Source organism: Typopeltis vanoorti, chromosome 2 (assembly GCF_054136105.1).
Source record: "Typopeltis vanoorti isolate ZY-2024b chromosome 2, IOZ_Tvanoo_1.0, whole genome shotgun sequence".
In the NCBI taxonomy this organism is placed as follows: Eukaryota; Metazoa; Arthropoda; class Arachnida; order Uropygi; family Thelyphonidae; genus Typopeltis; species Typopeltis vanoorti.
In genome coordinates, this window is record NC_143550.1 from 32,999,110 (window position 1) to 33,014,472 (window position 15,363).

Sequence of the window (15,363 nt, forward strand, 5' to 3'; positions counted from 1 at the left end):
GTTAGGGTTAGTTTTAATATTAATAAGTACAAGGCAGTGTGGTTTGTCTCCAATGCTATTTTATATATACATATATACTCTCGGCCTCGACCATAAATGGCAACACCATCGGCAAGATTTTTTTTCTAAGTTGGTACACCTGTCATAAGCATCCATGTGAAATTGCAAGTCATTCTATCAAGTAGTTTTTGTTATACAGCTGTGAGAAGCCAAAGTGTTGTCTGTATCCCTGGAAATGGATAAAATTGAGTATTGTACAGTTATAAAATTCTTTGTAAAAGAAGGTTTAATGCCAAAAGAAATTCATTCGAAGTTCATAAAAGTTTATGGACACTCTTCTTTGTTTTCAACAATTAAGAAATGGGCTGCTGAGTTTAAATAAGGCCATATCAGCCTTGAAGATAATCTACGTGAAAGACGTCCAAAAAGTGTAACAAGACCAGAAATCATTGATCAGTGCACGATATAATATTGGATGACTGGCAAATCAAAGCATGTGAAATTGCTGAGACTATAGGAATTTGAAAAGAACGTGTAGGATATATTTTGCATGAAGAATTGCAAATGAAAAAGCTTTGCGCAAGATGGGTGCCACGCTGAACAAAAACACACTTGCATGAAAATCTCTGAACAGTGCTTGGAGCGTTTTAACAAGAATAAAACTGATTTTGTGCGTTGATTGGTAACTATGGATGAGACTTGGATTCACCAGTACACACCAGAATCCAAACAACAGTCAAAACAGTGGACAGAAGCCAGTTCCTCAGCACCAAAGAAGACAAGGTCATGGCATCAGTGTTTTGGGATGCTAAAAGCATTTTGTTTATTAATTATCTTGAAAAGGGTAAAACAATAACTAGGGAATATTATTCTGATCTTTTAACCAGACTAGACAAAAAAATTCGTGAGAAAAGACCCGTACTATGAGAGCTCTACTCCAATCATCTGGAATTCTTCCCTCTGTCCAGGCCTTCTGAACTATGCACTGCAGCCACTGTAAGACTTTTATACCTCCATACTTGAGCATTTCTGGTCGAATATCATCTACTCTGCTGCCTTTCCACATTTGAGGCTTTTGATGGCTTTTTCTACTTCAAGTATGGATATGTATTCCTGACTGCATGCCTGGTCAGTGTATTTTACCACTATGCTGTCATCACTGCTTGTTTCATTTAGCAATTTTTTGAAGTAATTACTCCCTACTTCAAGGATAACTTTTTCTTCTGTTTTCATGTCACCTTTATCATCTCTAATTCCTTTTACAGCACTCTCCTCCATTTCTGAGCTTCAACAACCTCCAGAATATCTTGCCACTTCTTGATATTTATTTTCTGTTCTTATCAAAGTCCACCCGTGATTTTTGTTTAGCTAGTTTTACACAATGTTTAGCTTTCTTACATTTGTCTCTGTATTCTCTGAGAGCACAAGCTGACTTATTTGCCAGGAACTTTTGATATGCTTTCTTCTTTTCTTTCACTGCCTCTTTAACTTCCTGTGTGCACCATGGAGTTCTGATTTTTCAATCCTTGCAGACAACCTCACCACATGCCTCTCTGGCTGAATCAATCAATGTTTTCTTCAGGGCTTGCCACTGAATCTCCAAGGTTCGGTTCATTAAGTTCATTTGATTCAGTAGTAATATTTGGGATTTTTTCTTTTTTTAAGAAATAAAAGTAACATTTAAAATACTCAAATTCTTTTTTATGGTAAAACATAAATGGCTTTTATACAACGAAAATATAACATGTAATAGAAAATAATGGCTGGAATAATCAAACTGCAAAGAAACTGTCCAAGTTTTAGAAGTGTGTGCTGCAAAAGACAGTGGTATTATTATTTTGTTTATTTGAGCAGTATATCTGAGCTGTGCTAAGAAAAGTGAGCAGTTTTAATATTTACTTATTTAAATATTAAATTATAATTAAATTTAATTATTAAATTATTTAATAATGTATAGCCACACTACACATTATTAAATAATGTATAGTATGGCTTTTTATCATATATTGTGCTATTTTTTTTGTGGGATACAAGTGTCCTTCGGTAGTGTCTGTTTATTGTGATTTTGTTTTTGCATCGTTCCCTTCTGCTTCATAATCGCATCCATAAAGCTCAAGTTGGTGGCACGTAAACCTTCAGCATAAACATTGAGTTCTGCCCTGCATTTTTCCCAGTACCAGTAGATACATTGAGAAAATTGCTTCATGTATGCACCTAAAACTGTGAAAGATCTGTGGACCGTTAGGGTGAATGAAAAGAAGGAAAGCATAAATGTATGTGAAAAGTGTACTGATAAGTTAGAGCGATTAGAAATGGGAGCTAGAGTCAGAACCATAGTAGAGCAGCTTAGGTAGGAGTTAGTGAAAATTAAAAGTGAAATAAACCATCTGGAAGATGAAATTAAACATCTAAAGAACAAACTGGCTGATGTGAATGATAAGGATGAAGTTAGTGTTGTGAAAAAAGAGTCACAGGATAATTGTATATTATATAGAGACTTAATTATTAGAGATGTCATGACTAATAATACACAAAACATGCTTTCTGTGTTTTGTGAACAAATAACTGATGCTTTGCAGAGAAGACAAGAGCAAGCATCAGAACTGGTGGTAGTTGTGGGCACAAATGACTTGGTGAAAAAAAGAACATTGATAGAGACTTGAGAAAGTCATTGCAGCAGATAAAGGATAATAGTGTTGTTGGAAAAGTTGATAGCATGTTGCCCAGATATGAAGATATGACAACAGTGAACCGAGAAGGAGAGTAGAAGTAATGAATAGCAAGATGACTGAGTTGTGTGAAGCAAAAAAATTGTTTTAGTTTGTGAATCTGTGGAGTAAATTCGAAATGGTTTAAAGTTGATGGATTGCATTTGAATGGGTTTGGTATTCGGCATTTAGAAAGGTTACTATATGCTGAGAAGGCACAGAATCAAGAGGTTAATGTAGCTAATAATCTAAGGGTACTAGTGAGCAGAATAGCACAGATAAACTGGTTGTGCAACATGAGGAAGATGGATACAAAGTCAAAGATGTGCTTGTAGCACCATAATGGTGATTGCATAAAGGTGAGGATGAGACAGGTGTCGATGGCAATCAGAGTCAGGATCAGGGAAATGGGAGTGGTCAGACTGAAAAGAGAGGTGTGGTATAGCAGCTAGAAGAGAGAATGTTGGTGCTGGTAGAATGGCCTTAGACACAAGGATTGTAATATTTGCATTACAATTATCCTATAGCACCCTGGCTGAATCCTAGCATTTGCTCTGATCTAATAACCAAAATTATTCTTGCTGGGATAAATACCTTTATCCATCATTTCTCCACTCCACTCAAACCCTCAATCCTTATTCAAGTTGTGGTTCTTCAACAACTGTGCCAAATCCAAGCCAAAAATATAGCGTGTGTGCAATAGCAAAAAAGTAATAAATAAAATACATTTTTAAAAATGCAAAGTAGACTTTGTAAGGCCCAAATGCACGAAGTTTGCCTACTGCTCATGACTGCCCAATAACAGGTGAGCCTTTTGGTCCCTCACCAAAGCTGTGAGATGTAACTTCTGTCCATTCATGTTTCTGTTTGTCTCATATTCTGCTGGTACAATAGTAACATCTCCTTAAGATCAGAAATGCCTCCTGGCATCAGTCTTTTGCTTCAATTCTTATTTCTCCACCACTATTCTATGAACTATCCACAGTAAGCCTCCTCAGATCTTTCATTAGAAGAACATCATAAAAATAATCAACAGACTTGATACTAATATTTCCTGGTCCTGATGGTATCCCTCCAGCTGTACTAAAAGCTCATGATTATATAACTAACACCCATCTTGTATTGCCTCTACAAGATGGTTGTTCGTCTTCCCCATCCGGTACTTATCCAATAGCTTGGAAGCAAGCTTTTATCTACCCTATTTCAAAAAGTCAACACAAGCAAACTACTGCTCAGACTTCAATATTCTTGAAAATAATGGAAAAGGTCATCAACAGCTAAGCAGTTGGTGAATTTCCAAATCAGTGAAATGCTTCTTTGACTCACCAATTACTTAAAGACTGCTAATATGGATTCTGCCATTCTTACTCCACAGCAGAACTCCTAGTCTACCTTATCCAGCATTGGACAGAAGCCATACAAAAGGTAGGCCAGGAGTTCTGCTGTGGAGTAAGAATGGTCGAATCCATATTAGCAGTCTTTAAGTAATCTTCCAAGACATCTGATTAAGTCTAACATTATGGCCTTCCTAACAAGCTATCACTTATGGCATTTCTCATAAGTCATACCTTTACAAGTGGATCATCAGCTTCCTTTCTGGTCATTCATTGTGGGTCATAGTGATCTCTACATAGTGAGTCTATACATCAATAATCTTCTCTTTCTGGCATCCAATTCTATTCACAGCTCTGCTGATGAAAGTACTCTCCATTCCTCTTTTTCATTAACAAAACTTTGAGGTGCTTAGGTGTTTCAACATCTTCAAGATCTATAACTAATACCTTAAATACTGATCTCCTTGATTGTTATTAAGTAGGGTGAAGATAACCTGGTGAGTTTTAATACCACTAATGTATTAGTAATATTAAATGCAATTCCTGTCTCATTTTCTGGAAAAAAGGCCATGGATCACTCTCCCTAAATTTGGACATTATTCTACTTGCCAATCAAGATCAGGCTTATTTTGACTTTCACATTTAGCCTATCCTGGCACAAAAGCATCACATTCATAGCCTCTTCAGCTTCCAAATCTTGTAATATTTTTTTTTCATTTGTTTTATACTTCTGCTCAACTCCTGACAGCATGCCCAACCTTAGCATGTTATTCTCATATTGGTACAACTAAAATCTCCATCGGAATGCATGCTTGATTTTATTCATTCAGATGACAGCTATTCATTTTATAGATGATCCTTCACCTTTTTCAATAACTCCTTCCAGATGCTTTCACATTGCTCTGTTCTTACATTATGGATTTTCTGTAAATATTCCCATAGATACTACTCCATAGAGGAATGGTAGTAGCTTACCACTACCATTCCTCTACTCATGTATGAACACAAGCATCTGTTGGCCATCACCCATATACAATTTGACTCCAAACTCATCAAACCAACTTCACATCCTCCTCCTTTGTACCATATACCACTGTTCTTTGGAACAGTCTTCCCTATACCATTTTCCCCAATAATTATAATTCTCAGCTCTTCAAGAGACTCATCAACAAATCCCATTATTCTTTCTAATCACTTGCCTAAACATGGCATCGTCATGTCATAGATCTTGAGACCTATCGCGCGCACGTGTGTGTGTGTAGGTTGATATTAAACTGCAAAGGATGATGAGCAAGTTTTCTATATGTATCAGCTAGAGGTCAACAGTATATGATGCTAATAAGGATCATATACTTTTGCCTGCTGACAAAAGTATAAACAGACTGTCTAAGAAAGTTAATTTTCTTCTTTCTCCATAGTAAATTTAATCCAGGAGAGAATATAACTGATTGTTGAAGGAAGATGATCAAGTCAGATTCTAAATGAGGCTATGTGGCAAAAAATGTTGTAAACATGCAAACTGAGAGTGATGACTTGAGTTATACCGAGGTGTATATTTAAAAACAGTTAGTCTTCCAAATGTTCTAGACTTTCTTCCATCTTGGCAAATTTTTCTTTATCGTCAAAGAAAGGAAAATCACACCTTTCTTAGACACCCTACTTACCCATACATTAGCAGGCACAGTTGATAACTCCATATATTGCAAACCTACATTCACTGGCATGATGCATACAGAAAAAAAAATAAAGATCAAGCAGAGCAAATGATTTCTTCCAACTGTCAAAGTCTTGATGCAGCAAAATGGATATAACTTCTGTAACAATTCATGTTGGAAGTTTAATGGAATATTATCAGCACTGAGAAAGGATTAAAACTAATTTTAATGCTTCCAATATTTCATCGCAGTCACAGAGATGTCTCATCTTCAGGGATTACAAATAACTTTTTGTAACAACACACAAATACAATACAATGATAAGTAAAACAAGTGAATGAAACTCAAATCCTATCTAGGTGGTGCATCCTCTATGGGTATTTGCAGGTGGCATAGAATGTAAAGAGGGATCTCTGATAATTAATGTTTCCCAAATTTTGGGAAGTTTTATGCAATCATATTTGTTTAAATTAGGTTGATTCCTGAGTGCAGATCCAGATTCAAAAAACAGTCTTTCTTTTTTGAATTTACTATGATGGAGCATGGTGATTTTTTCCAGAAGATCCTGTGGATTGTATCCAAAAGATGGTCTGCAAAGCCAGATTGACCATAATTGTGATTGCAGATGTATGACTTGTGTTCTTTGCCTGAAGTAAATTCCAGCTTACAGGAACAAGGTACTCTATATACTTCAGGCATCGAGAGAGGAGGGAGCTGGTCTTTGGTGGAACGGATAAGGGTAGCAAGTTTATGGTGGGGCTTAAATGCTGTATGGAGGTTGTACTTTTTTAACGACCTGGCTATTTTTTCTGATGTGGTATGGATGTAAGGTATGGTGATGGCATTCTGAAGAGATGGCCGGGAAATGGGGAAGGAATTAATTATTTTTTTAATTCTTTAATCACTGTAGCCATTGGAAAGGAAGGAAGGTGTTGTGTATGTGTTTGAGTTCGGTTGAAAGGGTGGTTTTGCTGGAACAAAGATTGTGGGCTCTGTTAGTTAGAGTTTTAATAATGCCATATTGTTGAGAGGGGTGGTGGGAGAGTTTGTGAATATATCTGCCTGTATGAGTAAGTTTTCTATATACAGGGGGGGGTCCTTGACCTATGTTGTCCTTGACATGCGTCGTTTCGACTTTACAGCAGTAATTCCATAAATAATTTAAAAAATAAATTCTGACTTGAAGCAGTGCGATGTAAAATTCAAACATCGCAGGCGAACTTGTTTGTGAGCGCGGCGGAGGAATACGCCATTACGCGGAGTTTGTTTGGGAGAGGTGGCGTCGTTTGGGTCCCAGCATACACTCTTTGGGTGCCACGTGCTTTATTTACATCTGCTCCCTCACTTTTGTGTTTGTGTTCTTTTGTGACTTTTTACCCTTCAATATGGCTCCCAAACATAAGGCAGCCTCTTCCGATGGCAGTGTGTCGAAGAAAAGGAAAGCCATTACATTAGAATGTGAAATTAGACATTATTAAAAGAGCAAAAAAAGGGAGAAACTCCAACGAACATCGGCCGCGCATTGAACTTAAGTCGTACCACAGTCGGGACTATTATCAAGGATAAAGTTCACATCCTTGAACACGTGAAAGGATTGGCGCCCATGAAATCGACTACGATTACAAAAAAACGTAACAGGCTCATGATTGAGATGGAAAGGCTTCTTGTTCTTTGGCTGGAAGACCATCATCAACGTCGTATCCTAATTAGCCTCGTTAATTCAAGAAAAGGCTAAAAGATTGAGGCAATGAAAAGTGAAAGGGGGAAAACGAGTGCAGGTGAAGTGTTTAATGCTAGTAAAGGTTGGTTTAAGGCTCGGGGCAATTTACATAACCTTAAGGTGCAAGGTGAAGCTGCTAGTGGTGATGATAAAGCAGCTGGTGAGTTTCCTGAGGGGTTGGTTGGCTGAGATAATAAGGGAGGAGGGAGCCTACAGTGCTTAACAAGTGTTTAATGTGGACGAGACAGGCCTATTTTGGAAACTTATGCCTAATTGTACCTATATCGCCAATGAGGAGTAGGCAGCACCAGGCCATAAAGCTGGTAAGGAGAGACTGACTTTGCTTCTTGGGGCTAATGCCTGCTGGTGACTTAAAACTGAAGCCCTTGTTGGTCTATCAGGCTCAAAATCCAAGGGCACTAAAGGGCATTTGGAAGGGTCAACTGCCTATCATCTGGAGGTCCAATAAGAAGGCATGGCTGGCACTTCAAATCTTCGAGGACTGGTTTACTAACCATTTTGTACCAGAAGTTCAGAGGTACTGTACAGCCAAGGGTCTTCCCTTTAAGGCATTGTTAGTACTAGACAATGCCCCTGGTCACCCTGCCCACTTGGATGACTTTCACCCTAATGTTAAGGTGGTTTACCTTCCACCAAACACCACAGCCCTTTTGCAGCCTATGGACCAGAGTGTTATTGCTTCCTTTAAGGCCTACTACCTCTGCAGGACATTTGCTATGGCTTTCAGGGCAACTGAAAAAGACAGGAACTTAACCCTCAAAGACTTCTGGAAATCGTATAGCATTTATAATGCCATACAAAACATTGAGCATGCTTGGGATGAAGTGAAGCACACAAATTTGAATGGTGTGTGGAAAAAAACTGTGTCCCCAGTTTGTGAATGATTTCCATGGCTATGAGGAGGCAGTTGAGGCTGTCACAGAGAAGGTTGTTGCCCTAGGGAAGCAGATGAATTTGGAAGTGGAGGCCGAAGATGTCACAGAGCTTCTGGCATCTCATGGGGAGGAGTTGTCAGCAGAAGACCTCATTCAGTTAGAGAAGCAGCTGATTGAGGAGGAGGAAACGGTTCCAACCCCTGAACCCAGGAGATTCACCACAAAGGGCTTGGGAAGGTTTTGCTCTCATTGAGGATGGGCTGGCCAAGTTTGAGGCTGAGGATCCCAACACTACTAGGTACACAAAGGTCTTCCGAGGGGTTATGGATTGCCTGCAGTGTTATAGGGAGATATACGAGAAGAGGATGGTATCATTCCAGACTAGCCTGGAAAGTTTTTTCATGAAGGTAGAGAGGGCTGCAGCAGTTGCTGGTACCTCAACTGTCTCTTCAACCACAGGATAAAAGGTAAAGAATTGTTTTAATTTTTTTTAAATCACCTGTACAGAATGTACAGTTTCATTTGTCATTTTGGGGAATGTTCTCATTTTTATGTTTGTTTTTTTTATTAGTTTCATTTTTGTCACTTTTCTGTACTATACAGTAATTATGTTCTCCCTTTCATTTTCCTATGGCCTAGTTCTGTTTCTTGATATATATGTATGACTTTAGGGTGTTTTAGGTTAGGTAAGTAACTTAGGCTAGGGTAATTCCGACTTGCATCGAAAATCGCCTTACGTCGGTCCACAGGAACAGATCTTCGACGTAACTCGAGGACCCCCTGTATAGAGAAAGAAAAGTTACCATTAGGAAGGCATGTTACTAAGGTGTCTAAGGAAGGGTAAACTATTGTTATTTTCCTTTTCCATCATAAACTGGATTCTTGGAAGGTGACTGAGGAAGGTGTCTGGGCCATGAGGCCAAATAGAGAACACATCATCTACACATCTTAGCCAGATAGAAGGTTTTAGAGGGGAAGAGTCTATGGCTCGTTTTTCAGAATTTTCCATGTAAAAATTGGCAAAGGGGGGGGGGGGTGAGAGGGAGGAACCCATGGCAGTTCCCTCTATCTGATTGTAGATTTTGTTCTTCCAAGAAAAATAACCAGAATTGATGGCAAAGGAAAGAGCTGTAAGATATCAGAAGGAAAAATGTTCTTTAAGAGTATTAAGGTGTCATTTAGGGGAATATTGATAAACAATGAGATAATGTCAAAGCTGACCAATATGTCTGTGTTATTTAAAGTAAGATTTTCAATTAAGTTTTTAAAGTGGGTAGAGTTTTTTTACATAAGATGTGGTAAGACCAGTGACGGGGGGGATCAGAGAGTTAGCTAGCTGCTTTGACAATTTGTAGTAAGGTGCATTAGTGGCATCTACTATAGGTCTTACAGGAGAATTAGGTTTGTGGATTTTAGGTAAACTGTATATCTGGGGGAGGGGGTAATTCTCGTGAAGAGAGCTGAAATATGTTTGAAATGAATTTTTTGTAATGTCAGGAGGACACTTTTTTAAGTTAATTTAATTTTTTAACTTGAGTTTAGGTGCGATCGTGTTCAAGTGGTGTGTAGGTAGTGTGATCCCAGAGAATAATATCCATTTCCCGATTATATTCTGAGGCGTCAAGGATGACTGTGGCATTACCCTTATCAGCTCTGATGATGACGATACTTTTTTCTTTCTGTAATTTTCTGAGGGCAGAGAGCTGTCTGTAAGATAATTACTTCCTGGAGGCGATGACTTGGAGAGGATGTTAGTTACGTCACGTCTGATGTTATTGGCTGTTTCCAGAGTTAAGTGACAGATTTCGCTTTCAATGTTGTACATAATATCTAGCACCGGAACTTTTTTTTAGATGCGACAGCAAAATTGTGGCCAAGGCTTAGGGCACTGACAGATCTTCACCGAGTTTTTTTTGATGATACGTTGACTACTGTATAGTAAATCGAAACTGCTACCTCAAGTTCAACCACTCCATACAGTAGTCAACCTATCATCAAAAAGACTCAGCGAAGATACCATCAGTGTCCTTAATAAACAATTATACAGCTTTGATATTAGAATAGTTATAAATTTCATTTGTTGTAAAGTTATAAAATTGCATTACTATATTATTCAGTTATAATTCATTATGCCAAACTGTTAATTAAAAAATTAACTGGAAATTTTGAATATCCCAATCATAAATGACAAAAATTCATATTTATGAATTTAGGGACACAAAACACACATGTTGAAAAGATTATTTTACTAATTATTAATAAAATAAAAACTTGATGTTTCGACCCCTGTATTGAGGTCATCATCAGAAGGATACATGTGTATAGGAACCAAGCTACATGCTGTTATACCTCTGTAAAGGTAAATTAAATCTACGTTGTTAACTAAACTTTTTCTTAGCCTGACCTCTAGTGATAAAAAAATGAATACTGAACACCGTGTAACCTTAAAAGAAATAAATGACAAAAAATATTTTTTTTTAATCTCATAGTTGTATCTTCTTGTAGTCGTGAAAAAATATCCATTTGTGCATAATTTTCTGACAAGTTATACAATTTTGTAAAGTATATTTTTGTAAATATTATAATTTACAGAAAGTTAAAAAAAAAAGAAATATTAAGTAGGTGGATCAAACTGACCACTTCAAATTGCCCTTAATTATATTGTAATCAGTAGGTGGATCAAACTGACCATTTCAAATTGCCCTTATTTATATTGTAATCCTACAACATAATGTGAAAGAAATTTTTCATAGAATGGGAGAAGAATGCAAGCTGTATAAGGAGGGTGTGAGTAAGGGCATAAGGAGCAGGTTTTTTGCATGGAGAGTTGTTGGTGAGTGGAATGCACTGCAGTGGTGAATAATGCAGATGCGTTGAATCAGTTTAAAGCACAGACTGGTGGGCTTTGTGTGTAATAATGTTTGCCTCCTGCAACGAGGCTCGATTCCATGGAGGTCTGGCATTAATAATAATATAATTTAACCAGTAAGAAACCATAAGTTATCAGTGTGTATGTGTGTGAATGTATATATCTACTCTATATATATAAAAAGATAAGCCAAAATTTGAAACGTTTTTATGTCACGTTTTTTGTCTCTGGATTACTGGCTTACCACCAGCCTTGAATTCGGGGGGGGGGGCTAGCATATATATATGTAGAAAGTTTTTTTTTAACTTGGGTATATTATGTATTCAAGATACCAAGTAATTTTATATAAACTTGGTTTTCTGTTTGCTTACTTAGGAAATGGGATTAAAAACCGAGTTTATATAAAATTACTTGGTATCTTGATTACACACACACACGCACACACACATACAGATATCCCTCGATCAACGAGGTTAATTAATCCCTCGATGTTACCATGTATATCAAAATCACGTTAATCAAATCTAATAATCAATGGTAAAAATTACAATTCGTCTGATCGATTACTGTATTAATAATTCGCTTTATATGGTGCCTTTTAGGAAAGATAAAAAACGAATGCAAAGTAAATGTTTAATAAAACAAAACAAATTAAACCATACTATACTGACATCAGAGGTCGTGGTATCTCTCAGACACAATTTATTGTCAAATATCACAAACCTTTACATAACAAGTGTTAAACCAAACTGACAACAAAAAACAGTGCGGAATATCACTCGTAACATATGAATGCACAGCTACTCATGACCTCCAAGCTATACACTGAATTGTGTAAAAATATTTATATACATTAAACATTTTGCATTTATCTGTCAGATCAGCTGCAAGCTCCACTGGGTTAAAGGCGCATTAATCAAAACTCTGGCCACGTATATCAAGGATTGCCGCAATTAATTTCGCAGCATTAATCAAATCCCATGTTAAGCAAACCCGCATTGAGCAAGGGATACCTGTTTATATATTTTAATACAAAAAATATCAGACTTACCAGAATTACTTTTAGCATTGCATTTTTCTGTTCATCTGTAAATTCTGCAAACCATTTTTTCATCACCTTGAAGTTAAAAGTATGAAGGCCATCAGAGATTATTAGTGAATTACTAATACGATATAAATTAAAGATACCAATAAATTATATACTTGGTTTAATCCTTTATCCAAGTGTAAGCAAACAAAGTTTGCACCTGAAATATTTTCAGGTCTGAGGCAACTCGTATATAGAAGCTAATGACTTCCCATCACTTGCCTTAGTATCCCATATGCATAATATCCAACATCCTTGTGGCCATGTATAATGCTATGCATTATGGGAAAGGTCTACCCACACCAGTTTGGACTTTTATTGAGGTCTCATCATGTGAAGCTATTAGCTTCTATATACGAGTTGCCTCAGCCCTGAAACTTCAGGAGTAAACTGTGTTTGCTTACACTTGGATGAAGGATTAAACCAAGCATATAATTTCTTGGTATCTTTAATTTATAGTATAACCAAGTGGAAAAAACTTCCAACTACTAATATGATAAACTAATTAAACCTCTGTTACTGTAAATACATATAGTTTATATAATTTCTTCCAGGCCTAAATAGGAGTAGTTAAATCAAAAGAAAATTTAACATTCTAAAAAGTAGTGCAAAGTGTTTTTTTTTTTTAATTGACTGATTAACATATTAAAATGTGCTAAAAAAAGAAAGCTTCATTCAAGAAGATGAAGCTCCCAATAGTGCTGGTGTTGTGCAAGCATAATTAACTTTATAGAAAGCATATTTAGAAAATATTACTATTATTACGGACGACTCCAGGGAGTCCTTAGACTCATCAAGGGAGGCCCTAAACATCATGTCCACACAACTATTTGACATTCTCACAGTATCTATCATACCTTGCATTGAACTCATTCACTGTCATAGCACCCACAACAGACTCTGGAAGATTATTCCACTCATTTACCTCTAAAAGTAAAGAACCCAGCTCTAACACTCTTGCCCAGCTTCCATAGATGTCCCCCTAGTTCTCCAACCATGAGTCCTGATCTCAAAAATATCCTCTGAATTAATCCTATAGAAACCCGTCAGCAATTTGAGTGTCTCAATCATATCCCCCCCCCTTTTCCGCCTATCAACCAATTTCTGCAACACACAAATCTTCAACCTGTTCTCATAAGGTTCATTCCATAGACCTGCTATCATCTTGGTCACGTGCCTCTGGATCCTCTCCATCTCCTCCCAATCAAGAAGAAACCTAGGTGACCAAATCTGGGCACAGTAGTCGAGATGAGGTCTTATCAAGGCTCGGTACAGAGAACAATAACTTGCATGTCCCTGCTCGTCAAACCATTTTTCAGCAGCCAAGTGATTTGATGAGCTGATTAAGCCACTTTTGCAATGTGTCCCCTAAACTTCATCTCCCTATCCACCAAAACTCCCAAGTCCCTGGCCTCATCAATCTCCTGGAGTACAGTTCCACCAATGTGGTATACTGCTGCTAATCTTTTCACCCCAAAATGCATTACGTTACATTTTGTCACATTAAATTGACATCCATTCTCCTTAGCCCAGAACTGCAATCTATCCAAATCATCCTAAGATTTTGACTTCTGCATTCACTATTTCCTTACCCAACTTTGCATCATCAGCGATGATGCAAAGTTGGGTAGGGAAATAATGAATTCCTCTTAGATCCTTCCCTATATCATTAATGAACAAATTAAACAGCAGTGGTCAAAGAACAGAACCCTGCGGCACACCACTAGTCACAGGCCATCTTTTGGATTCTAACTCCTGAATAAACTACTCTCTGATATCTCTCCATCAACCACCCACCTATTCGTCTCACCGACCCTATATCCATTCCTATATGTTGCAGTTTACGGATTAGAATTCCATGTGGTACCCTGTCAAAGGCCTTAGCCAGGTCCAGCAGCATCACTGTAAACCCATTACCCTTATCCAGTTCAGCTGACACTGTGTTATAAAACTTGAGCAAGTTACTGAGGCATGATCTACCCTTCACAAAGCCATGCTGTCCCTCGTACAGTATCTCATTTTCATCAATCCATTCCTGTTTTTTTTTTTTAAATAACGAAACCTGTGGTGCATTCATAATTAGAAGAAACACACGTATAAACCACAGTGAAAATTATTTAATTATAAATATTTCATCCTAAGTATCTTAGGACATCATCAGTACAGTATTTAAACAAAAATTAGGAATAACATACAGTTAGGGCGCATGATTACAATAGAATCTCATGAAAACGTGCATAAAGTGCTAAAGTAGTACAAAAAAAAAAAAAAAAAAAAACGTTAATTATTTAACACAGTTTTGTATGATAATTTCCCATACTTTAGGAATAGTAAGAACATCGTTGCGGTTTAGGTTTGTCTGTGTAGTAGGGCTTCAGAACTTTCTTTGTATAAACGTTCATGTTTAAATAAAGATCTATGTAAAAGTTTAGCCTTTTCCCAATGGATCCTATGGTTTGGATTTTCAATTCCGTGTTGAGAGAGGCCAGATTTCTGCGGTTTAAGAAGACGAATGTGGTCTTGATGTTCCGAGATGCGTTTCTGAACAGACCTACCTGTCTGTCCAAAGTAAGATAATTTGCATGAGCATGGAATCTCATAAACACCAGGTAACATCAAGGGTGAGAATTTGTCCTTAGGAGAAGGTAATAAGTTGTAAATTTGGTTGATAGGTTTGTAAGTAGTGGCAAAATTGTATTTCTTCATAATTTTATGAAGAAATACAATTATGAAGAAATACAATTATGAAGAAACAATTTTGCCACTACTTACAAACCTATCAACCAAATTTACAACTTCTAGTTTCCCTGGTTCTGTACATCCATTTTCACTTCATTCAGCAACACCTTTTCCAGTCTCCGCACACTAATCCATTCAAATGCAGGCCATCCATCTTGTATAAATCCTTTCGCCCATCAGACTCATTCCACACCATCGGCATAACCTGCGCAATAGAGTCATTTGCGATTATGGCCCTCCTTCTAAACTCCTCTGTCGTACTGCGGCAACAGACTCACCATCCTAACTCTGTCACTCTTTTCTTTCTCTAAATTTAACAATACTTTCAAGTCCTCTCTCATAAAAAATTTATCTC

General features: G+C 37.2%; 1 protein-coding gene across 5 annotated transcripts in view; it reads right to left on the minus strand.

The window, feature by feature from the left end:
• LOC150108908 (uncharacterized) overlaps positions 1-15,363 on the minus strand; it is a 295,478-nt gene that overhangs the window by 186,979 nt on the left and 93,136 nt on the right. For all 5 annotated transcript variants that reach the window (XR_016550111.1, XM_090410920.1, XM_090410911.1 and 2 more), the window contains exon 3: positions 12,234-12,299. Coding sequence is in view for 4 of the 5 variants with exons in the window: in XM_090410920.1 (XP_090267046.1) it covers positions 12,234-12,299 (66 nt within the window). In the remaining variant the exon portion in view is untranslated. The remainder of the gene's footprint in view (positions 1-12,233; positions 12,300-15,363) is intronic.